This window comes from Oncorhynchus mykiss, chromosome 17 (genome assembly GCF_013265735.2).
Source record: "Oncorhynchus mykiss isolate Arlee chromosome 17, USDA_OmykA_1.1, whole genome shotgun sequence".
In the NCBI taxonomy this organism is placed as follows: Eukaryota; Metazoa; Chordata; class Actinopteri; order Salmoniformes; family Salmonidae; genus Oncorhynchus; species Oncorhynchus mykiss.
This window is the reverse complement of record NC_048581.1, coordinates 48,444-74,954: the sequence shown is the minus strand read 5'-3', so window position 1 is coordinate 74,954 and position 26,511 is coordinate 48,444. Positions and strand designations below refer to the sequence as shown.

The 26,511-nt window shown below is 44.3% G+C and overlaps 2 protein-coding genes across 8 annotated transcripts in view; both read right to left on the bottom strand.

Annotated features, from left to right (window-relative positions):
- The window catches only part of LOC110518978 (cdc42-interacting protein 4 homolog), a 51,768-nt gene extending 41,891 nt beyond the window's left edge, over positions 1 to 9,877 (bottom strand). For 4 of the 7 annotated variants that reach the window (XM_036948454.1, XM_036948455.1, XM_036948456.1 and 1 more), the window contains exons 1-3: positions 9,599 to 9,875; positions 4,044 to 4,159; positions 3,673 to 3,726 (exon numbers count right to left, since the gene is read on the bottom strand). In XM_036948454.1, coding sequence (XP_036804349.1) covers positions 3,673 to 3,726; positions 4,044 to 4,159; positions 9,599 to 9,622 — 194 coding nt within the window. In that variant the 5' untranslated portion in view covers positions 9,623 to 9,875. Of the gene's footprint in view, positions 1 to 3,672; positions 3,727 to 4,043; positions 4,160 to 6,448; positions 6,523 to 9,598 lie in introns of all 7 variants that reach the window. The other 3 variants (XM_036948461.1, XM_036948459.1, XM_036948458.1) reach the window with 3 other exon arrangements.
- A 9,108-nt stretch (positions 9,878 to 18,985) lies between these two features.
- On the bottom strand, positions 18,986 to 25,198 carry LOC118940171 (microfibril-associated glycoprotein 4-like). The gene is made up of 5 exons (XM_036948453.1): positions 25,088 to 25,198; positions 24,123 to 24,311; positions 23,535 to 23,631; positions 21,318 to 21,485; positions 18,986 to 19,418 (listed from the first exon to the last, which is right to left on the bottom strand). Exons 1-5 carry the CDS (start codon positions 25,091 to 25,093, stop codon positions 19,138 to 19,140), a joined length of 741 nt encoding a protein of 246 aa, XP_036804348.1. The 5' UTR covers positions 25,094 to 25,198; the 3' UTR covers positions 18,986 to 19,137.
- Between the last annotated feature and the right edge of the window lie 1,313 nt (positions 25,199 to 26,511).

Below are 26,511 nucleotides of genomic sequence, written 5' to 3'. Positions count from 1 at the left end.
AAAGGGTTATATGTTATTGGTTCACTTCCAGGAAACAGGGGTAGGGTTCTATGTTATTGGTTCACTTCCAGGAAACAGGGGTAAAGGGTTGCATGTGATTGGTTCACTTCCAGGAAACAGGGGTAAAGGGTTCTATGTTATTGGTTCACTTCCAGGAAACAGGGGTAAAGGGTTGTATGTTATTGGTTCACTTCCAGGAAACAGGGGTAAAGGGTTGTATGTTATTGGTTCACTTCCAGGAAACAGGGGTAAAGGGTTGTATGTTATTGGTTCACTTCCAGGAAACAGGGGTAGGGTTCTATGTTATTGGTTCACTTCCAGGAAACAGGGGTAAAGGGTTGCATGTGATTGGTTCACTTCCAGGAAACAGGGGTAAAGGGTTCTATGTTATTGGTTCACTATGTTGAACATAATAAACGGCTCTCTATCCACCGGATGTGTACCAAACTCATTAAAAGTGGCAGTAATAAAGCCTCTCTTGAAAAAGCCAAACCTTGACCCAGAAAATATAAAAAACTATCGGCCTATATCGAATCTTCCATTCCTCTCAAAAATTTTAGAAAAGGCTGTTGCGCAACAACTCACTGCCTTCCTGAAGACAAACAATGTATACGAAATGCTTCAGTCTGGTTTTAGACCCCATCATAGCACTGAGACGGCACTTGTGAAGGTGGTAAATGACATTTTAATGGCATCGGACCGAGGCTCTGCATCTGTCCTCGTGCTCCTAGACCTTAGTGCTGCTTTTGATACCATCGATCACCACATTCTTTTGGAGAGATTGGAAACCCAAATTGGTCTACACGGACAAGTTCTGGCCTGGTTTAGATCTTATCTGTCGGAAAGATATCAGTTTGTCTCTGTGAATGGTCTGTCCTCTGACAAATCAACTGTAAATTTCGGTGTTCCTCAAGGTTCCGTTTTAGGACCACTTTTGTTTTCACTATATATTTTACCTCTTGGGGATGTTATTCGAAAACATAATGTTAACTTTCACTGCTATGCAGATGACACACAGCTGTACATTTCAATTAAACATGGTGAAGCCCCAAAATTGCCCTTGCTAGAAGAATGTGTTTCAGACATAAGGAAGTGGATGGCTGCAAACTTTCTACTTTTAAACTCGGACAAAACAGAGATGCTTGTTCTAGGTCCCAAGAAACAAAGAGATCTTCTGTTGAATCTGACAATTAATCTTAATGGTTGTACAGTCGTCTCAAATAAAACTGTGAAGGACCTCGGCGTTACTCTGGACCCTGATCTCTCTTTTGAAGAACATATCAAGACCATTTCAAGGACAGCTTTTTTCCATCTACGAAACATTGCAAAAATCAGGAACTTTCTGTCCAAAAATGATGCAGAAAAATTAATCCATGCTTTTGTCACTTCCAGGTTAGACTACTGCAATGCTCTACTTTCCGGCTACCCGGATAAAGCACTAAATAAACTTCAGTTAGTGCTAAATACGGCTGCTAGAATCCTGACTAGAACCAAAAAATTTGATCATATTACTCCAGTGCTAGCCTCTCTACACTGGCTTCCTGTCAAAGCAAGGGCTGATTTCAAGGTTTTACTGCTAACCTACAAAGCATTACATGGGCTTGCTCCTATCTATCTCTCTGATTTGGTCCTGCCGTACATACCTACACGTACGCTACGGTCACAAGACGCAGGCCTCCTAATTGTCCCTAGAATTTTTAAGCAAACAGCTGGAGGCAGGGCTTTCTCCTATAGAGCTCCATTTTTATGGAACGGTCTGCCTACCCATGTCAGAGACGCAAACTCGGTCTCAACCTTTAAGTCTCTACTGAAGACTCATCTCTTCAGTGGGTCATATGATTGAGTGTAGTCTGGCCCAGGAGTGGGAGGGTGAACGGAAAGGCTCTGGAGCAACGAACCACCCTTGCTGTCTCTGCCTGGCCGGTTCCCCTCTTTCCACTGGGATTCTCTGCCTCTAACCCTATTACAGGGGCTGAGTCACTGGCTTTACTGGGGCTCTCTCATGCCGTCCCTGGAGGAGGTGCGTCACCTGAGTGGGTTGAGTCACTGATGTGGTCATCCTGTCTGGGTTGGCGCCCCCCCCCCCCCCCCTTAAGTTGTGCCGTGGCGGAGGTCTTTGTGGGCTATACTCAGCCTTGTCTCAGGATGGTAAGTTGGTGGTTGAAGATATCCCTCTAGTGGTGTGGGGGCTGTGCTTTGGCAAAGTGGGTGGGGTTATATCCTTCCTGTTTGGCCCTGTCCGGGGGTGTCCTCGGAGTGGGCCACAGTGTCTCCTGACCCCTCCTGTCTCAGCCTCCAGTATTTATGCTGCAGTAGTTTATGTGTCGGGGGGCTAGGGTCAGTTTGTTATATCTGGAGTACTTCTCCTGTCCTATTCGGTGTCCTGTGTGAATCTAAGTGTGCGTTCTCTAATTCTCTCCTTCTCTCTTTCTCTCTCTCGGAGGACCTGAGCCCTAGGACCATGCCCCAGGACTACCTGACATGATGACTCCTTGCTGTCCCCAGTCCACCTGGCTGTGCTGCTGCTCCAGTTTCAACTGTTCTGCCTTATTATTATTCGACCATGCTGATCATTTATGAACATTTGAACATCTTGGCCATGTTCTGTTATAATCTCCACCCGGCACAGCCAGAAGAGGACTGGCCATCCCACATATGCTCTCTCTAATTCTCTCTTTCTTTCTCTCTCTCGGAGGACCTGAGCCCTAGGACCATGCCCCAGGAATACCTGACATGATGACTCCTTGCTGTCCCCAGTCCACCTGACTGTGCTGCTGCTCCAGTTTCAACTATTCTGCCTTATTATTATTCAACCATGCTGGTCATTTATGAACATTTGAACATCTTGACCATGTTTTGTTATAATCTCCACCCGGCACAGCCAGAAGAGGACTGGCCACCCCACATAGCCTGGTTCCTCTCTAGGTTTCTTCCTAGGTTTTGGCCTTTCTAGGGAGTTTTTCCTAGCCACCGTGCTTCTTCACCTGCATTGCTTGCTGTTTGGGGTTTTAGGCTGGGTTTCTGTACAGCACTTTGAGATATCAGCTGATGTACGAAGGGCTATATAAAAAATAAAATTTGATTTTTGATTTGATTTCCAGGAAACAGGGGTAAAGGGTTGTATGTTATTGGTTCACTTCCAGGAAACAGGGGTAAAGGGTTGTATGTTATTGGTTCACTTCCAGGAAACAGGGGTAAAGGGTTGTATGTTATTGGTTCACTTCCAGGAAACAGGGGTAGGGTTCTATGTTATTGGTTCACTTCCAGGAAACAGGGGTAAAGGGTTCTATGTTATTGGTTCACTTCCAGGAAACAGGGGTAAAGGGTTGCATGTGATTGATTCACTTCCAGGAAACAGGGGTAATTCACTTCCAGGAAACAGGGGTAAAGAGTTGCATGTGATTGGTGGGATAAAGAAATATGTCTGTCTAATAAAGACAAACACGAGAGACAAAGGATAAGCACAGCATTCATCTGATAATCACTAACTGATTAGAGAGAGGACACAGACAGAGAGACAGACAGACAGAGAGACAGACACAGACAGAGAGACAGAGAGGCAGACAGAGACAGACAGAGAGACAGACAGAGAGAGACACAGACAGAGAGAGACAGACAGAGACAGAGAGACAGACAGAGACGCAGACAGAGAGACAGACAGACACAACTCACCCACACTCCTGCTCCTCCTTGCTGCCTCGTTTAAGGTATTTCTTGGAGAGGTTTCTGAGAGGAAGAGAGAATGTCAGGGTTACATTCTAACAACTAATTAAAATACACAGACACACTGCACAGACAGACAGACAGACAGACAGACAGACAGACAGACAGACAGACAGAGAGACAGACAGACAGACAAAAACAGACAGACAGACAGACAGACAAGCACACAGAGAGACACAGACAGAGCACACAGGCAGACAGAGCACGCACACAGACAGACAGAGCACACAGACAGACAGACAGAGCACACAGACAGACAGAGCACACAGACAGACTGTCTGTGTGCTCTGTCAGACAGACAGAAACAGACAGACAGACACCTGAGTTGCTTGGCGTAGTTCTGTTCTATCTCGGTCCGTTCTCTGACAAACTTCACATATCGGTCCACCAGATCCAGTCCTGACTGGGTGTGTTTATCAATACCATCATACTGGTCCTACAGACAGGAGAGACAGAACAGGGTTAGATACTGGACTGATATAACACACTCCTCTATACAGTAGTAATATAACTACTAGTTACTGATATAACACACTCATCTATACAGATGTAATATAACTACTAGTTACTGATACAACACACTCCTCTATACAGTAGTAATATAACTACTAGTTACAGGACAGGAACACTGCTCCTCTTACATCACTCCACCAGCCAGTTGTACAGGTATATCCTCTTCACTATGTATCCTACCCTGGTCTCTGTCTGACAGACAATCTGCTATCTACGGGCTGGGTTGAGTTCACTCTCACACTCTGACTCACTCACTATGTAGGTATGTAGGGATCTCTGTGTCTGAAGTCCATGGTGACTACAGATAGACTCTCCTCAGAGACAGACAGACAGACTCTCCTCAGAGACAGACAGACAGACTCTCCTCAGAGACAGACAGACAGACTCCCCTCAGAGACAGACAGACAGACTCTCCTCAGAGACAGACAGACAGACTCTCCTCAGAGACAGACAGACAGACTCTCCTCAGAAACAGACAGACAGACTCTCCTCAGAGACAGACATACAGACTCTCCTCAGAGACAGACAGACAGACTCTCCTCAGAGACAGACAGACAGACTCTCCTCAGAGACAGACAGACAGACAGACTCTCCTCAGAGACAGACAGACAGACTCTCCTCAGAGACAGACAGACAGACTCTCCTCAGAGACGCAGATAGACTCTCCTCAGAGACGCAGATAGACTCTCCTCAGAGACGCAGATAGACTCTCCTCAGAGACGCAGATAGACTCTCCTCAGAGACGCAGATAGACTCTCCTCAGAGACGCAGATAGACTCTCCTCAGAGACGCAGATAGACTCTCCTCAGATCTAAAGTATTGCCCTACTACTAACCAGGCCCACTAGGGTTCTGGTCTAAAGTAGTGCACTATGTTGGGAATATAGTGCCATTTGGGATGTGGCCATGTACTAAACAGAGCTAATGATCTGAATAGAGGTGATAATACAGAACACATTTACTACAGTCATGTCCTCAATACTACATCTGAACCAGGACAGAGAGAGAGAGAGGTAGGGAGAGGGAACGAGAGACAGGGGGGTGAGACAGAGGGAGGGGATGAGCGAGAGAGAAAGAGAAAGGAGAGAGAAAGAGAGAGAAAGGAGAGAGAAAGGAGAGAGAAAGAGAGAGAAAAAGAAAGAGAGAGATAGAGAGAAAAAGAAAGAGAGAGAGAGAGAGAAGGTGAGAGAAAGGAGAGAAAGAGAATAACATTTCAGAGCCACTTATTGGGTCAAACCTAGTATAAACTCTGTCTGGAGACTACTGCTGATATACACCTAGTGTAACCTCTGTCTGGAGACTACTGCTGATATACACCTAGTGTAACCTCTGTCTGGAGACTACTGCTGATATACACCTAGTGTAACCTCTGTCTGGAGACTACTGCTGATATACACCTAGTGTAACCTCTGTCTGGAGACTACTGCTGATATACACCTAGTGTAACCTCTGTCTGGAGACTACTGCCGATATACACCTAGTGTAACCTCTGTCTGGAGACTACTGCTGATATACACCTAGTGTAACCTCTGTCTGGAGACTACTGCTGATATACACCTAGTGTAACCTCTGTCTGGAGACTACTGCTGATATGCACCTAGTGTAACCTCTGTCTGGAGACTACTGCCGATATACACCTAGTATAAACTCTGTCTAGAGACTACTGCCGATATACACCTAGTGTAACCTCTGTCTGGAGACTACTGCTGATATACACCTAGTGTAACCTCTGTCTGGAGACTACCGCTGCCTCTGCTCTGATAAGAGGTCCAGACCTTAGTGGCGCCGGTCTTTCTCTACACTGGCCCTGTAACATTAAGGTCTCTGGTTCAACCCCCAGTCTGACTGCTTGTCCCCAGTAAGACGCTGCCACAGGATAATCCCCCTGGTCATCATGTGTTGGAACTTGGAACCCTGCCCCTGTTCTGTTGTGTTCTGTTGTAGCTGAGGTTTGGGGTATGTCCTAAATCGCACCCTTTTCCCTATACAGTGCACTACCTCGGCTCTGGTCAAAAGTAGCGCACTAGCATATAGGGAATATAGTGCCAGATTTGGAACGCAGACCTGGTCAAGTTCCAGCTGCAGGGGATTCAGAACAACAGCCCAGCCCGTTGGAGAGATTTAAACATGCAACCTTATTTCCTTTCCTCTCTCCTATCAGTGATCTAACACAACTAGACAGGGTTAGATTCCATGCCATAGATTCCACCTACCAGAGCAATGATGTAAACTGAGGGAGAACATTATACAGAACACATGTACTACAGTCATGTCCTCAATACTGCATCTGAACCAGGACAGAGAGAGAGAAAGAGAGAGAGAGAGAGGTAGGGAGAGGAGAGAGAGAGAGAGAGGAGGAGAGGAGAGAGAGAGGGGGAAAAGAGAGGAGAGGAGGAAGAAGAGAAGGGGGAGAGGAGAGGAGAGAGAGGGGGAGAAGAGAGGAGGAGAGAGAGAGGGGGAGAGGAGAGAGAGAGGAGGAAGAAGAGAAGGGGGAGAGGAGAGGAGAGAGAGGGGGAGAAGAGAGGAGAGGAGAGAGAGGGGGAGAGGAGAGAGAGAGAGGAGGAGAGGAGAGAGAGAGAGGAGGAGAGGAGAGAGAGGAGGAGAGAGAGAGGGGGAGAAGAGAGAAGAGGAGAAAGAAGAGAAGAGGAAGAAGAGAGAGAGAAAAGAGGAGCAGAGAGAGAATGGGGAAAGGAGGAGAGAGAGATGGGGGAGAGGAGAGAGAGAGATAGGGGAGAGGAGAGAGAGATGGGGAAGAGGAGAGAAAGAACATGATGACATCATCATCATAACACTGAGTCCACCTATCAGCCAGGAGAGTCCCTGTCCATTTAAAGGGTTAAAGGGGTACTTCGGGATTTTGGCATTGTATCCCTTTATCTACCTCCCCAGAGTCAGATGTCCTCATGGATATCATGTTTGTGTCACCGCATGAAGTTTGAAGGAAGCTGCTAAGAAACGTAATTACTAACTAGGATTAGAGCAATGACTGGAAGACTATGGGTGTTAGCATTGGCTCACTAAACTACCTCCAACGTCCCTCACACTTCACACAGACGAATGGGATCCATGAGTTCATCTGACTCTGGGGAGGTAGAGAAAGGGCCTCAATGCCAAAATCCTGAAGTACCCCTTTAAGAGAGAACTAGGGCTGATGGGAGAATGTATGTCCAAATGGCCTCCTATTCCATACATACTAGACCAGAGCCCAAATGGCCTCCTATTCCCTACATACTAGACCAAAACCCATGGGCCCAAACGGCCTTCTATTCCCTAAATACTAGACCAGAACTGAAATGGCCTCCTATTCCCTACATACCAGAGCCCAAATGACCTCCCATTCCCTATATACTAGACCAAGGCCCAAATGGCCTCCTATTTCCTACATACTAGACCAGAGCCCCATGGGCCCAAATGGCCTCCTATTTCCCGTTGGCCCAAATGGCCTCTTATTCCCTACATACTAGACCAAAACCCATGGGCCCAAACGGCCTTCTATTCCCTAAATACTAGACCAGAACTGAAATGGCCTCCTATTCCCTACATACCAGAGCCCAAATGACCTCCTATTCCCTACATATTAGACCAGAGCCCGATGGCCCGACAAAATGGCCTCCTATTCCCCATGGGCCCAAATGGCCTCCTATTCCCCATGGGCCCAAATGGCCTCCTATTCCCCATGGGCCCAAATGGCCTCCTATTCCCCATGGGCCCAAATGGCCTCCTATTCCCCATGGGCCCAAATGGCCTCCTATTCCCCATGGGCCAAAATGGCCTCCTATTCCCCATGGGCCAAAATGGCCAACTATTCCCCATGGGCCAAAATGGCATCCCATTCCCTATATACTAGATCAGGGCCCAAATGGCCTCCTATTCCCTACATACTAGACCAGAGCCCCATGGGCCCAAATGGCCTCCTATTCCCTACATACTAGACCAGGCCCCAAATGGCCTCCTATTCCCTACATACTAGACCAGAGCCCCATGGACCCAAATGGCCTCCTATTCCCTACATACTAGACCAGAGCCAAATAGGCCCAAATGGCCTCCTATTCCCTACATACTAGACCAGGGCCCAAATGGCCTCCTATTCCCTACATACTAGACCAGGGCCCAAATGGCCTCCTATTCCCTACATACTAGACCAGGGCCCAAATGGCCTCCTATTCCCTACATACTAGTCCAGGGCCCAAATGGCCTCCTATTCCCTACATACTAGACCAGGGCCCAAATGGCCTCCTATTCCCTACATACTAGATTAGGGCCCAAATGGCCTCCTATTCCCTACATACTAGACCAGGGCCCAAATGGCCTCCTATTCCCTACATACTAGACCAGGGCCCAAATGGCCTCCTATTCCCTACATACTAGACCAGAGCCCCATGGGCCCAAATGGCCTCCTATTCCCTACATTCTAGACCAGGCCCCAAATGGCCTCCTATTCCCTACATACTAGACCACTCATATTCCCTACATTCTAGACCAGAGCCCCATGGACCCTGGGCCCATGTTCACAAAGCATGTCAGAGTAGCTCTGCTAAACAGGGACCAGGTTCCACCTCTTATTATTCAGGGTCTAAATAAAAAGGCCAAACTGATCCTGGATCAGCACTCCTACTCTGAGGCGCTTCGTGAACATGGACCCTGGTCAAAAGTAGTGCACTATATAGGGAATGGGGGTTTGCCACGTATGACATAGACTGTCTGCATAGAGTGTGTGACCTGACTGAAACCCTACTTACAAGCCTGACTGGCCTGTGGCCTATTGTCCTTTTGATTCAGATCTAGGATCAACGTACACTACCATCACTCCACGAGTTGGATCATCTCAAAACTGACCTTAGACCAGTGTCTAACTCCATTCTAGTACTCCCCTGGTGAGATCAGACTGCCCATAACCCCCTGACAATATGGTTCAATATGGTTCACCGGAGTTGGTTCAATAACAGTTCACACCTCGTCACCGCACGCACAAAACACGAGTAATTCAATAGTATCTCTACAAACCAACTAAATGTTATGATAACATCAATGACTTGCTCATACGTTGAATATGATCATATGGGTTGTAACTAGTTTATATGCGGATGCTGGACAACAACAACAAAAAATCGATCTATTACAGAAGCCTAACTAGCTAAGTCACCTTTAAGAGGTCAAGGTATGCAACATTGCGAAATAACAGCCGCCCTCAAGCTACAAGCTAATTTAGTCTACTTGCCGTGAGTTGTCATCAACTTTGTTAGAGTTGACAACAATGTCAAAGGCATGTATTATTTTTGAGACAGCAAAAACAATCACCTTCTCCAGGGAATGTGCTGTTATTGTGTAGCTAAGGTTACTGTAGCTAGTGCATATGTCCTTACCCAAAGATCCGTCCCCCAATCCATGTTTTCAAAGTTCCCACCTACAGAAAAAAAGGAGGCTTTCTATCAATCTTTATTTCCCAAACTCTTGGAGGATCCGCAAACTTTTGTCTAGAGAGGGGAGATGTCGGAGGAAATGTCGGGAAGTTGACGCCTCAATCATCCGTTCCTTCAAGGGAAATAAAAATATTTTCGCCCCGTCGTCTTGAAACTAGTTTTGGTCGCAAGACAAGAGAGGGTGGGAGGGTTCGTCACCAGTCTTTCCAGATTTCATGTCGCGAATGTTTCGCCTGGTCTTAAAGGAGCCGAGGTTCATTCTTTGAAGTGTCAAGGTTTATACCAAAATGGGAAACACATGTATACATTTTAATGTTACATCTTAAATGTTGCTTATTTACCTTTGTGTAACGTGCTACTTTTGCCTAACCAATCTAGGAAATCTGAGTGAGTAGTAGGCTGTAAAATGATTTATTTTCATGTTAGCTACATGCATTCATTCATTACTACAACCATTACAATAATAAGCAACTAATCTACCATTACTGTTAAAATCAATACCACGATGACGAGCCTATGATTACGATAAAAACGATAACCATTCCTGTTATGAGAATCTCAAGAGGACTAAACCATTTGCCCGTTGGCCACACTTTTAGAAAGCCCAGAGAACTTGGTCGTTACCAGCTACCAGTCATAAACCCCGATTATTTTTACAATTCCTCTTCCTTAAATATGATTTTAAAACTAACCTTAACCACACTACTGACCTTATACAAATATTTGTTTTCATGAATTTGTAATGATATAGCCCATTTTGACTTTGTGGGTGTGTTAAATAGTGGACACCGAGGCGGTCAACATCAGTAGGTGTGCTGCGGCCCCGCCTCTTTCCCGTTTTACCTGTTTTCCAGACAGGATCTACAGCACACCGGTTTACGGCTCAAGTCTGACAGGAAGTGGTTGTTTCTGGTATTACATGCCCCAGTTTATCACTGCAACTGAAGCCCACACATATCCCTCAATAGTTCATAAGAATTATCTTCATTTTATTCTTAAACCTTTATTACAGTATTATTTCCCTTCATAGAAAACTAAAGCAGTAATGTGCACGTTTTATTTACAATCGAATATAACATTTCATATTACAGTTTAATGGAAAGCCTCTCTCTTTTTTTATCATTCTTAATGAAATGTACATAAAAACCTGGATAAATCTTATCTGAGTCAGACAAAGATATTCATTCAATAGGTAAGATATACAACAACCTTGCCGAGAGCCTATCCAACTGACAATCTCTGAGAAAATAATATAAACTATTGGAACCAAGACTTAAAAATAACTAACGAAATTACAGTTAACGAAAATGAACACTTAATCCAGTATAAACTAATGTCCACTCTAAAAAAAGTAGGGGTTCAACAAGGGTTATTCTAAGATCCTCAAAGTTCTTTGAAGAACCTTAGGGTTCTTGACACTGAAAATGCCCCCCAAAAGGTTATTCTAACCCTAACCCCAGGAGATGGGGTTCATCGAGGAACCTGCTTAGTTGGTGGGGGTTCTTGAAGGAACCTAACTCCCGAACTGAACCTAACTGTCCAACTGAACCTAACTGTCCAACTGAACCTAACTGCCCAACTGAACCTAACTGTCCAACTGAACCTAACTGTCCAACTGAACCTAACTGCCCAACTGAACCTACCTGCCCAACTGAACCTAACTGTCCAACTGAACCTAACTGTCCAACTGAACCTAACTGCCCAACTGAACCTAACTGCCTAACTGAACCTAACTCCCGAACTGAACCTAACTGTCCAACTGAACCTAACTCCCCAACTGAACCTAACTGTCCAACTGAACCTAACTGTCCAACTGAACCTAACTGCCCAACTGAACCTAACTGTCCAACTGAACCTAACTGTCCAACTGAACCTAACTGTCCAACTGAACCTAACTGCCCAACTGAACCTAACTGCCCAACTGAACCTAACTGCCCAACTGAACCTAACTGCCTAACTGAACCTAACTGCCCAACTGAACCTACCTGCCCAACTGAACCTAACTGCCCAACTGAACCTAACTGTCCAACTGAACCTAACTGCCCAACTGAACCTAACTGTCCAACTGAACCTAACTGCCCAACTGAACCTAACTGTCCAACTGAACCTAACTGTCCAACTGAACCTAACTGCCCAACTGAACCTAACTGTCCAACTGAACCTAACTGCCCAACTGAACCTAACTGTCCAACTGAACCTAACTGCCCAACTGAACCTAATTGTCCAACTGAACCTAACTGTCCAACTGAACCTAACTGCCCAACTGAACCTAACTGTCCAACTGAACCTAACTGTCCAACTGAACCTAACTGCCCAACTGAACCTAACTGTCCAACTGAACCTAACTGTCCAACTGAACCTAACTGCCCAACTGAACCTAACTGCCCAACTGAACCTAACTGTCCAACTGAACCTAACTGCCCAACATTTGGATTTGAATTTCAAAGGACAGCAGGTGCAGATCTCCTCAATTGAAGGTTTGTCCCTTGTATGATCTACATTGATGTTGTTTTATGATGATACCATCTATCATTTCATATTTGTGCAAATCTTTCTAAAAACCAGAATATAGACACAATTCAATGGATATCAATCAACAAAGAGGTAATAATATGTAGCCTATAAGAACATGTTGAAGGCTATTAGAGTATGTTGAAGGCTATACGAGTATGTTGAAGGCTATAAGAGTATGTTGAAGGCTATAAGAGTATGTTGAAGGCTATAAGAGTATGTTGAAGGCTATAAGAGTATGTTGAAGGCTATAAGAGTATGTTGAAGGCTATAAAAACATGTTGAAGGCTATTAGAGTATGTTGAGGGCTATAAGAGTATGTTGAAGGCTATAAGAGTATGTTGAAGGCTATAAGAGTATGTTGAAGGCTATTAGAGTATGTTGAAGGATATAAGAGTATGTTGAAGGCTATAAGAGTATGTTGAAGGCTAAGAGTATGTTGAAGACTATTAGAGTATGTTGAAGGCTATACGAGTATGTTGAAGGCTATAAGAGTATGTTGAAGGCATTAAGAGTATGTTGAAGGCTATAAGAGTATGTTGAAGGCTATAAGAGTATGTTGAAGGCTATTAGAGTATGTTGAAGGCTATAAGAGTATGTTGAAGGCTATAAGAATCTGTAGGCTATAAGAGTATGTTGAAGGCTATAAGAGTATGTTGAAGGCTATAAGAGTATGTTGAAGGCTATAAGAGTATGTTGAAGGCTATTAGAATATGTTGAAGGCTATAAGAGTATGTTGAAGGCTATAAGAGTATGTTGAAGGCTATAATAATATGTAGGCTATAAGTGTATGTTGAAGGCTATAAGAGTATGTTGAAGGCTATAAGAGTATGTTGAAGGCTATAAGAATATGTTGAAGGCTATTAGAGTATGTTGAAGGCTATAAGAGCATGTTGAAGGCTATAAGAATCTGTAGGCTATATGAGTATGTTGAAGGCTATAAGAGTATGTTGAAGGCTATAAGAGTATGTTGAAGGCTATAACAATATGTAGGCTATAAGAGTATGTTGAAGGCTATAAGAGTATGTTGAAGGCTATAATAATATGTTGAAGGCTATAAGAGTATGTTGAAGGCTATAAGAGTATGTTGAAGGCTATTAGAATATGTTGAAGGCTATGAGAGTATGTTGAAGGCTATAAGAGTATGTTGAAGGCTATAAGAGTATGTTGAAGGCTATAATAGTATTTTGAAGGCTATAAGAGTATGTTGAAGACTATTAGAGTATGTTGAAGGCTGTTAGAGTATGTTGAAGACTATAAGAGTATGTTGAAGGCTATAAGAGTATGTTGAAGCCTATAATAATATGTAGGCTATAAGAGTATGTTGAAGGCTATAAGAGTATGTTGAAGGCTATAAGAGTATGTAGGCTATAAGAGTATGTTGAATGCTATAAGAGTATGTTGAAGACTATAAGAATATGTTGAAGGCTATAAGAATATGTAGGCTATAAGAGTATGTTGAAGACTATAAGAGTATGTTGAAGGCTATAAGAATATGTTGAAGACTATAAGAATATGTAGGCTATTAGAGTATGTTGAAGACTATAAGAGTATGTTGAAGGCTATAAGAGTATGTTGAAGGCTATTAGAGTATGTTGAAGGCTATAAGAGTATGTTGAAGGCTATAAGAGTATTTTGAAGGCTATAAGAGTATGTTGAAGACTATTGGAGTATGTTGAAGGCTATTAGAGTATGTTGAAGACTATAAGAGTATGTTGAAGGCTATAAGAGTATGTTGAAGGCTATTGGAGTATGTTGAAGGCTATAAGAGTATGTTGAAGGCTATACGAGTATGTTGAAGGCTATAAGTGTATGTTGAAGTCTACAATAGTATGTTGAAGGCTATAAGAGTATGTTGAAGACTATTAGAGTATGTTGAAGACTATTAGAGTATGTTGAAGGCTATAAGAGTATGTTGAAGGCTATAAGAGTATGTTGAAAGCTATAAGAGTATGTTGAAGGCTATAAGAGTATGTTGAAGGCTATAAGAGTATGTTGAAGGCTATAAGAGTATGTTGAAGACTATTATAGTATGTTGAAGACTATTAGAGTATGTTGAAGGCTATAAGAGTATGTTGAAGGCTAGCTGTATTGGGTGGAGATGACTGAACTGCTCACTTGTGTGTCTGTGTCTGCAGGTAAACAGACAAGGAGGCATGCAAAGGTATGTCAATTGCAGTGGCAACCCGTCGTGCAGTGGCAACCCATCGTGCAGTGGCAACCCGTTGTGCAGTGGCAACCCATCGTGCAGTGGCAACCCATCGTGCAGTGGCAACCCGTCGTGCAGTGGCAACCCGTCGTGCAGTGGCAACCCGTCGTGCAGTGGCAGTGGCAACCCGTCGTGCAGTGGCAACCCGTCGTGCAGTGGCAGTGGCAACCCGTTGTGCAGTGGCAACCCGTCGTGCAGTGGCAGTGGCAACCCGTCGTGCAGTGGCAACCCGTCGTGCAGTGGCAACCCGTCGTGCAGTGGCAACCCGTCGTGCAGTGGCAGTGGCAACCCGTCGTGCAGTGGCAACCCGTCGTGCAGTGGCAACCCGTCGTGCAGTGGCAACCCGTCGTGCAGTGGCAGTGGCAACCCGTCGTGCAGTGGCAACCCGTCGTGCAGTGGCAACCCGTCGTGCAGTGGCAACCCGTCGTGCAGTGGCAACCCGTCGTGCAGTGGCAACCTGTTGTGTTTTGAGCCCCAGATCTTTAGGGGAAAAAAAAAAGCTTTCTTGTTTTGCATGTTATTTTGGCATTAATACGGGTCACAGATCAGTTTGCAAACAATGTAAAAAATAGATATATAATTAAGTTAATAAAGCCACATACAGACATTATCTCTTTTTTGTTTTCTTGAGTAAGGCAGCTCCAAAATGCAGGTGTTTCAGCCTAGCTCAGTGCTTTCTGTGGTGGTGGGGCGAGCCAGCAGAAAATATGGAGCGTTGCGCCTTGATTGGCTCAGTGTCCTGTCATTCATGGGGACACTAGGTCACCGGCAAGTCATAAAGGTAGAGCACGAAAATTCAAGCCCCTTGGGTGCTGCCATAGTTACATTAGAAGTGGACATCCAGGAAGGCTCAAGGTCATTGGCCACAGATAAAATGCCGTTAAGTCACGTTATATCTACCGTAGCTTTGATTGGACTGATCATGTCAACATCATACTTTCAAAGTCTTAGCTAGCAGTCATCATCATGTATCAAGTCAACAATCTACTGGCAAATCCTTTTTAATCCTTGTCATATGAAGATAAATAATGAAGAGAAATTATAGATAAAACGTGTCGGTGCTCATCGGCCATTGGACATAAACATTACACAACAAGTTGGAAATCGCAAATTCAACAATGAGTGGTTTGGAAGGAATCAGTGGCTAACTGCAAGCGTTGCAAAGCAATCATTAGCCTGCTATTCAGTGGAGTGGCTGTGTGGTCCCAAGTCTAAGATTAATGGTCTCTTTTCCTAGTTTAAAATAATAAACATTCACCATTGGCCATGCTGTCAATGAAGCGTGATTTGTGCCACGCTCAAAACAACTGTTATCTCAGAACTACAAAATCTGACTTTAGTGAGTTCAAGACAACTGGGAACTCGGGAAAAACGAGCTACGGACTGGGAAAACTTTCATCCAACTCGAAATTGTACATTTGGAACTCGGGCCTCTTTCTAGAACTATGACCTGAAGATCACTGACGTCATGAATCGACCTTGTTTTTTTTCTTCAGTTGTCTTGAAAGCACCATAAACCCAGAGAATGCCAGACTTTGATGACAAAGTTTGCCACTAAAATAATAATAATAGGGGAGGGGAGGTTGTTAAAAAATGTACGCCAAAATGTTCTTCAAAACGTTCTTCGAGGATCCATTAAAAGGGGTTCTTCGAAATCCCCTCGAATCCATATGATGAATATGATGATGATGATGATGATGATGATGATGGTGATAAATATGATGATGATGATGATGATGATGATGGTGATGATGAATATGATGATGATGATGGTGATGATGGTGATGGTGATGATGATGATGGTGACGATGATGATGAATATGATGATGATGAATATGATGATGATGGTGATGATGATGATGATGATGATGATGATGAATATGATGATGAATATGATGATGATGATGATGGTGATGATGATGATGATGATGATGATGATGGTGATGATGATGAATATGATGATGATGATGATGGTGATGATGATGATGGTGATGATGGGGATGATGGTGATGATGATGATGGTGATGATGGGGATGATGATGATGGTGATGATGATGATGATGATGGTGATGATGATGATGATGGTGATGATGATGATGATGATGATGATGGTGATGATGATGAATATGATGATGATGGTGATGATGATGATGATGATGATGATGGGGATGATGGTGATGATGATGATGGTGATGATGGGGATGATGATGATGATGATGATGATGATGATGATGAATATGATGATGATGATGGTGATGAACATGATGATGATGATGATGATGATGAATATGATGATGATGATGATGGTGATGATGAATTTGATGGTGACGATGATGATGAATATGATGATGATGATGGTGATGATGATGATGATGATGATGATGGTGATGATGATGGTGATGATGGTGATGATGGTGATGATGGTGACGATGATGATGAATATGATGATGATGATGATGGTGATGATGGTGATGATGATGATGATGGTGATGATGGTGACGATGATGATGAATATGATGATGATGATGATGGGGATGATGATGATGATGGTGATGATGAATTTGATGATGATGATGATGGTGATGATGATGATGATGGTGATGATGATGAATATGATGATGATGATGATGGTGATGATGATGATGATGGTGATGATGATGAATATGATGATGATGATGATGGTGATGATGATGGTGATGATGATGATGGTGATGATGATGAATATGAATATGATGATGATGAAAAATATGATGATGATGGTGATGATGAATTTGATGATGATGATGGTGATGATGATGATGATGGTGATGATGGTGATGATGGTGATGATGATGATGGTGATGATGATGATGATGGTGATGATGAATTTGATGATGATGATGATGGTGATGATGATGATGGTGATGATGATGAATATGATGATGATGATGATGATGGTGATGATGATGAATATGATGAATATGATGATGAATATGAGGTTGATGAAGATGATAGATGCACACAACCATTTTGCAATGAAAACTCTAAGATCATGTTACAACCTTGACTTTGACACATTCAGCCATCCAATCAGACTGATTATAATAAATAAACACATTCAGCCATCCAATCAGACTGATTATAATAAATAAACACATTCAGCCATCCAATCAGACTGATTATAATAAATAAACACATTCAGCCATCCAATCAGAGTGATTATAATAAATAAACATATTCAGCCATCCAATCAGACTGATTATAATAAATAAACACATTCAGCCATCCAATCAGATTGATTATAATAAATAAACACATTCAGCCATCCAATCAGACTGATTATAATAAATAAACACATTCAGTCATCCAATCAGACTGATTATAATAAATAAACACATTCAGCCATCCAATCAGACTGATTATAATAAATAAACACATTCAGCCATCCAATCAGATTGATTATAATAAATAAACACATTCAGCCATCCAATCTGACTGATTATAATAAATAAACACATTCAGCCATCCAATCTGACTGATTATAATAAATAAACACATTCAGCCATCCAATCTGACTGATTATAATAAATAAACACATTCAGCCATCCAATCTGACTGATTATAATAAATAAACACATTCAGCCATCCAATCTGACTGATTATAATAAATAAACACATTCAGCCATCCAATCAGACTGATTATAATAAATAAACACATTCAGCCATCCAATCAGACTGATTATAATAAATAAACACATTCAGCCATCCAATCAGACTGATTATAATAAATAAACACATTCAGCCATCCAATCAGACTGATTATAATAAATAAACACATTCAGCCATCCAATCTGACTGATTATAATAAATAAACACATTCAGCCATCCAATCTGACTGATTATAATAAATAAACACATTCAGCCATCCAATCTGACTGATTATAATAAATAAACACATTCAGCCATCCAATCTGACTGATTATAATAAATAAACACATTCAGCCATCCAATCAGACTGATTATAATAAATAAATACATACAGTAAATAAAAAGACAGAATGCAGTGAATTTGTCGTTGAAATGCTTTAGTTATTATTTGAGTCAAGTAACAGTGGAATCAAGAGACAGAGAGCCCATCGTGCTGCTATAACATGAAACACTACTTTAACATCCAAGATGATAATAATAGTGACGCTGTAGTGACCATATAAGAGACAGAGAGCCCATCGTGCTGTTATAACATGAAACACTAACATCCAAGATGATAATAATAGTGATAATATAGTGACCATATAAGAGACAGAGAGCCCATTGTGCTGCTATAACATGAAACACTACTTTAACATCCAATATGATAATTATAGTGATAATGTAGTGGCCATATTGTTCTCTAGGTGTCAGTGATGATGTAGTGACCATATTGTTCTCTAGGTGTTAGTGTAATGTAGTGACCATCTTGTTCTCTAGGTGTTAGTGTAATGTAGTGACCATATTTTTTCTCTAGGTGTCAGTGTAATAGTGATAATGCAGTGACTGTATTGTTCTCTAGGTGTTAGTGTAATGTAGTGACTGTATTATTCTCTAGGTGTCAGTGTAATGTAGTGATGATGTAGTGACCATATTGTTCTCTAGGTGTTAGTGTTATAGTGATAATGTAGTGACTGTATTATTCTCTAGGTGTTAGTGTCTGTCTGGCTAGCTCTGGTGCCCCCTCCTCCACATTGTATTTGTGTAGTCATTTAGAGATGGTGACATTAGGTCAGGACTGATAGAGTCAGGAATGTTACTCCTGCTCCTGAACAGCCACAGCATCAGAGACAGCCCTGATCTTAAAGGAAATGCTTTTCAGAGAGTAGTTTGCCCCTTTCCAGTGCTGCCAATAAACAGACACATAAATGAAAGATGTTTCCGGATGTGGGGCGTACAGGGAGTTAGGGTTAGCATGCGCACAGGCACCGTACCAGAATCCACCCATGTAGCGCCTGGCACATTGGTCTCCCCAGGTATCTTGGTCTTTGTCGTAGGTGCTGAACTTCATGCCGTTGCTATATGACAAGGAGTCCCCTGAGAATCAACCAAAAAAACAGAGCTAAAAAAATTACCAACAGACAGAGTACAGTAACCTGGTTAAACCAACAGACAGAGAACAGTAACCTGGTTAAACCAACAGACAGAGCAGAGTAACCTGGTTAAACCAACAGACAGAGAACAGTAACCTGGTTAAACCAACAGACAGAGAACAGTAACCTGGTTAAACCAACAGACAGAGCACAGTAACCTGGTTAAACCAACAGACAGAGAACAGTAACCTGGTTAAACCAAGAGACAGAGCACAGTAACCTGGTTAAACCAACATACAGAGAACAGTAACCTGGTTAAACCAACAGACAGAGCACAGTAACCTGGTTAAACCAACAGACAGAGAACAGTAACCTGGTTAAACCAACAGACAGAGCACAGTAACCTGGTTAAACCAACAGACAGAGAACAGTAACCTGGTTAAACCAACAGACAGAGCACAGTAACCTGGTTAAACCAACAGACAGAGCACAGTAACCTGGTTAAGTAGGGTCTGCCATCATGCCCTGTGAACTGGACTGTGTGTTTACAGGAAGTACGGTCTGCCATCATTCCCTGTGAACTGGACTGTGTGTTTACAGGAAGTAGGGTCTGCCATCATGCCCTGTGAACTGGACTGTGTGTTTACAGGAAGTAGGGTCTGCCATCATTCCCTGTGAACTGGACTGTGTGTTTACAGGAAGTACGGTCTGCCATAATTCCCTGTGAACTGGACTGTGTGTTTACAGGAAGTAGGGTCTGCCATCATTCCCTGTGAACTGGACTGTGTGTTTACAGGAAGTAGGGTCTGCCTTCATTCCCTGTGAACTGGACTGTGTGTTTACAGGAAGTAGGGTCTGCCATCATTCCCTGTGAACTGGACTGTGTGTTTACAGGAAGTAGGGTCTGCCATCATTCCCTGTGAACTGGAATGTGTGTTTACAGGAAGTAGGCTCTGCCATCATTCCTTGTGAACTGGACTGTGTGTTTACAGGAAGTACGGTCTGCCATCATTCCCTGTGAACTGGACTGTGTGTTTACAGGAAGTAGGGTCTGCCATCATTCCCTGTGAACTGGAATGTGTGTTTACAGGAAGTAGGCTCTGCCATCATTCCTTGTGAACTGGACTGTGTGTTTACAGGAAGTACGGTCTGCCATCATTCCCTGTGAACTGGACTGTGTGTTTACAGGAAGTAGCAACAGCGTGACTTTAGATCATTAGAACACATTTGCCAAAAGCTACAAAATACACCTGACTAGATTTATGCAAATGTATACAGCACCAGTCAACAGTTTGGACACGCCTACTCATTCAAGGGTTTTTCTTACATTTTTACTATTTTCTACATTGTAGAATAATAGTGAAGACATCAAAACTATGAAATAACACATATGGAATCATGTAGAAACCAAAAAAGTCTTCAGCAAATCAAAATATATTTGAGATTCTTCAAAGTAGCCACCCATTGACTTGATGACAGCTTTGCACACTCTTGGCATTATCTCAACCAAAATTATCACTAAATCAGGTTTTCAAGATATGTAACTTTCAAAATATATGCATTTTTTTATAGGGATTTCTCTATTTTAAAGTACAAATACCAAAATATAGTTTTTTGGGTCGAGTTTTCCTTTAAGACTGAACTCTTCACTCTAAACTTTGTGGCGGAAGCTAGAACATCTGATGTTACCATCGTCTATGGTGTCACATCATAACTCTTCCCCTGTGTGTGTGTTTAGTTCCTACGGGTTGTTGGAAATAGTTCACATTTCGGAAGCAAGAACATCAGTGGTAGTTCACATTTCCAACAACCCGTAGGAACTAAACACACACACAGGGGAAGAGTTATGATGTGACACCATAGGTGATGATGATGTTAAAGCTGAAGAAGAAGAAGAACTCACCTGCCCCTCCGTCTACATAAGTGCCCAGTCTCAGTGTGTATCCGTAGTTCTCAGGATCAATGGAGAAGGACGTGTATTTAGCATAAACTTTCCCTCCCTCAAAGTCCTCCATGTCCACTCTCAGCTCATTCTTCTTCCTCATCGTCAGGAGGAAGATGTTATCCAGACCTGACAAGAACAGAAAGCATAAAGGTCCTGTTACATTTCAGCTCCTATCCCCTTTCCTTTAGCTCCTAACCCCTTCCTTTTACTCCTATCCCCTTCCCCTATCCCCTTCCCCTAGCTCTTATCCCCTTCACTTAGCTCTTAGCCCCTTCTCCCAGCTCCTAGCCCCTACCTCTAGCTCCTAGACACCCTTCCCCTAGCTCTTAGCCCCTTCCTCTAGCTCTTAGCCCCTTTTCCTAGCTCTTAGCCCCTTCCCCTAGCTCTTAGCCCTTTCCCCTAGCTCTTATCCCCTTCCCCTAGCTCTTAGCCCCTTCTCAAAGCTCTTAGCCACTTCCCCTAGCTCCTAGCCCCTTCCTCTAGCTCCTAGACACCCTTCCTCTAGCTCTTAGCCCCTCTCCCTAGCTCCTAGCCCCTTCCTCTAGCTCTTAGCCCATTCCTCTAGCTCATAGCCTCTTCCTCTAGCTCTTAGCCCCTTCCCCTAGCTCCTAGCCCATTCCTCTAGCTTATAGCCCCTTCCCCTAGCTCCTAGCCCCTTCCCCTAGCTCCTAGACACCCTACCTCTAGCTCTTAGCCCCTTTCCCTAGCTCCTAGCCCCTTCCTCTAGCTCTTAGCCCATTCCTCTAGCTCATAGCCCCTTCCTCTAGCTCATAGCCCCTTCCTCTAGCTCTTATCCCCTTCCCCTAGCTCTTAGCTCCTTCCCCTAGCTCCTAGCCCCTTCCTGTAGCTCTTAGCCCCTTCCCCTAGCTCCTAGCCCCTTCCTCTAGCTCTTAGCCCCTTCCTCTAGCTCTTAGCCCCTTGCACTAGCTCTTAGCCCCTTCCCCTAGCTCCTAGCCCCTTCCTCTAGTTCTTAGCCCTTTCCTCTAGCTCTTAGCCCCTTCTCCTAGCTCCTAGTCCCTTCCCCTAGCCCCTTCCCCTAGCTCTTATCCCCTTCCCCTAGCTCTTAGCCCCTTTCCCTAGCTCCTAGCCCCTTCCTCTAGCTCCTAGCCCCTTCCTCTAGCTCCTAGACACCCTTCCTCTAGCTCTTAGCCCCTTTCCCTAGTTCCTAGCCCCTTCCTCTAGCTCTTAGCCCATTCCTCTAGCTCATAGCCCCTTCCTCTAGCTCTTAGCCCATTCCCCTAGCTCCTAGCCCATTCCTCTAGCTTATAGCCCCTTCCCCTAGCTCCTAGCCCCTTCCTCTAGCTCCTAGACACCCTTCCTCTAGCTCTTAGCCCCTTTCCCTAGCTCCTAGCCCCTTCCTCTAGCTCTTAGCCCATTCCTCTAGCTCATAGCCCCTTCCTCTAGCTCATAGCCCCTTCCTCTAGCTCTTATCCCCTTCCCCTAGCTCTTAGTTCCTTCCCCTAGCTCCTAGCCCCTTCCTCTAGCTCCTAGCCCCTTCCTCTAGCTCTTAGCCCCTTGCCCTAGCTCTTAGCCCCTTCCTCTAGCTCTTAGCCCCTTGCCCTAGCTCTTAGCCCTTTCCTCTAGCTCTTATCCCCTTCCCCTAGCTCTTAGCTCCTTCCTCTAGCTCTTAGCCCTTTCCTCTAGCTCTTATCCCCTTCCCCTAGCTCTTAGCTCCTTCCCCTAGCTCTTAGCCCCTTCCTCTAGCTCTTAGCCCATTCCCCTTCCCCTATCCCCTTCCTCTAGCTCCTAGCCCCTTCCTCTTGCTCTTAGCCCCTGCTTCTAGCCCCTTCCTCTAGCTCTTAGCCCCTTCCCCTAGCTCCTAACCCCCTTCTCTAGTTCCTAGCCCCTTCCTTTAGCTCCTAGCCCCTTCCCCTAGCTCCTTCCTCTAGCTCCTAGCCCCTTCCTCTAGTTCCTAGCCCCTTCCCCTTCCCCTAGCTCCTAACCCCCTTCTCTAGTTCCTTGCCCCTTCCTCTAGATCCTAGCCCCTTCCCCTAGCTCCTTCTTCTAGCTCCTAGCCCCTTCATCTAGCTACTAGCCCCTTCCCCTAGCTCCTTCCTCTAGCTACTAGCCCCTTCCCCTAGCTCCTTCCTCTAGCTCCTAGCTCCTTCCTCTTTCTCCTAACCCCTTCCCCTAACTTCTTCTCATTTGGTTTTCTCAGATCTGAGGAGGACTCACCCAGCCAGTACTCTCCAGCCACATTACCAAAGCCAGATTTGTAGTGTGCCCAGGGTCTGTAAAAATTCTCTGTTCCATCCATTCTCCTTTGGAACACCTGAGAGGAGAGAGAGGGCAGAGAGAGAGGGCAGAGAGAGAGCGAGGGCAGAGAGAGAGGGCAGAGAGAGAGGGCAGAGAGAGAGCGAGGGCAGAGAGAGAGGGCAGGGAGAGGATGAGAGAGAGATCGAGAGAGAAGAGATGAGGGGGAGAAGGACAGCGAGGGAAGAGAGGGGGAGAGGGAAGTAGGGACAGAGGTAAGGGAAGGGAGAGAGACACGGGGGAAAGAGAAAGAGGAGGGAGACAGAGAGGGGGAGAGAGAAGTAGGGACAGAGGTAAGGGAAGAGAGAGAGACACGGGGGAAAGAGAAAGAGGAGGGAGACAGAGAGGGGGAGAGAGAAGTAGGGACAGGGGTAAGGGAAGGGAGAGAGACACGGGGGAAAGAGAAAGTGGAGGGAGACAGAGAGGGGGGAGAGAGATGTCATTATCATACGTTTTGCACCACCGACACATCACAAACATCACAGATGATCTATAAAGGTCTCTACTCACAGTCCACCTCCCTCCATCCGTGTTCATGTCACAGTAGACATGTAAAGGGGTGGTGGGACCCCCAGGGTAGATGGTGTACACCCCACTGGGTTTGGTGTTGTCATGTTGATAGATGTCATCACAGTCCTGAGGGAGGTAGAACTGAGAGAGGACGGCCGCAGGAGCCAGCAGAGACAGGAGCAAAAAGACCTGGGAGACAGAGACAGGGAAATCATTCACACAACGTTCACACAACATTCAAACAACATTTAAAAAAACATTAAAACAACATTTAGTCACTGTTCAATGCTGTCAGTGCAGTACATGCAGCAAAACAACCCAGAGTAGAGATACATACACACATACATAACCTCACATAACTTTCAGACAACTTTAGATACACATAATAACCTCACATAACATTCAGACAACTTTAGATCCACACATAACATTCAGACAACATTAGATCCACACATAACATTCAGACAACTTTAGATACACATAATAACCTCACATAACATTCAGATAACTTTAGACCCACACATAACCTCACATAACATCCAGACAACTTTAGATCCACACATAACCTCACATTACATTCAGACAACTTTAGATCCACACATAACATTCAGACAACTTTAGATACACATAATAACCTCACATAACATTCAGATAACTTTAGACCCACACATAACCTCACATAACATTCAGACAACTTTAGATCCACACATAACCTCACATTACATTCAGACAACTTTAGATCCACACATAACATTCAGACAACTTTAGATACACATAATAACCTCACATAACATTCAGATAACTTTAGACCCACACATAACCTCACATAACATTCAGACAACTTTAGACCCACACGTAACCTCACATAACATTCAGACTTTTAAAACGGTAGAATAAAATGTTTTGAATTATCCACTTACTTTGCATGGACATGGTACATATCAGTGTTAATAGTTAAGTCATACCTTCATCCTGAAGAGTGGGTAGTGGTGAACTGTGCTGTGTGTCTGTCTGGCTTATAGCCCCTAACCAAGGCTGCACTACCTGGTCTAAACTAGACATGGTGGGAACCACACACCTGTCTGTCTGGCTTATAGCCCCTAACCAAGGCTGCACTACATAGTCTAAACTAGAAGTGGTGGGAACCACACGCCAGTCTGGTTGTCTTTATGTGTCTGTGTGTGTGCATGCGTGCATGTGTGTGTGTGTGTGTGTAGCTGGGGAGGGGGAAGAAGGGGAGGGAGAGAGAGGGAGAAGGGGAGGGGATGAGAGGGAGAGGGATAGGGGTAGGGCAGGTATAGAACAGGGGGGTTATGGGAGTACCTCTTTCTATCTCTCCCTGCCAACCTTGGTATATCACATAGTCCAGCCTTGCTAACACCTCCATTCCCCCAGCCCTCCCCAGAGACTGCCCCGGCATGCAGAGAACTGCCCCAGTGTTGATGCCTCATTCTGGGGAGAGTGTAAATCTAGCTCCAGGCTTCTCTCTGGGCCTGCTGATGGATGGAAGAAGGCCTCTCGCTCGCTCCCCAGCAGGATTCGTTGATAGGGCGTGTGTGAATGTGTGTGTGTGTGTGTGTGTGTCATCATAATGTAATGACTCCAAGGTCAGAAGGGACAGAAGATCCATATCCTGTTTACTCCCTTCATTTCCTCTCCTCCCCTCTTTAATACTGCTTCATGGACCTGGAATGAGGAATGGAAGCCAGCGTTGATTAGTGCTAATAAGTAACAACACACGCACACACACACACACGCAACAATCTGGTCACACACACACACACACACACACACACACACACACACACATACACACACACATACACACACACACACACACACACACACACATACACACAGTCCCTTCACTGTGCAATGCTGGTAAACTCCACCTGGGGGCAGTACTCTCCCTTTCTCTGTCTGACAGTCTGACTGTCTCTCTGACAGTCTCTCTGTTTGTCTCTGACTGTCTGGCTGTCTGACTATCTATATGTATGTATGTATGTATGTATGTATGTATGTATGTACAGACAGACAGACAGGTAGGTAGGCAGACAGACAGACAGACAGACAGACAGACAGACAGACAGACAGACAGACAGACAGACAGGTAGGTAGGTAGGCAGACATACAGCAGGCCCAGAGAGAAGCCTGGAGCTAGATTTACACTCTCCCCAGAATGAGGCATCAACACTGGGGCAGTTCTCTGCATGCCGGGGCAGTATGTCTGCCTACCTACCTACCTGTCTGTCTGTCTGTCTGTCTGTCTGTCTGTCTGTCTGTCTGTCTGTCTGTCTGTCTGCCTACCTACCTACCTGTCTGTCTGTCTGTCTGTCTGTCTGTCTGTCTGTCTCTCTGTCTGTCTGTCTCTCTCTCCTTCTCTGTCTGT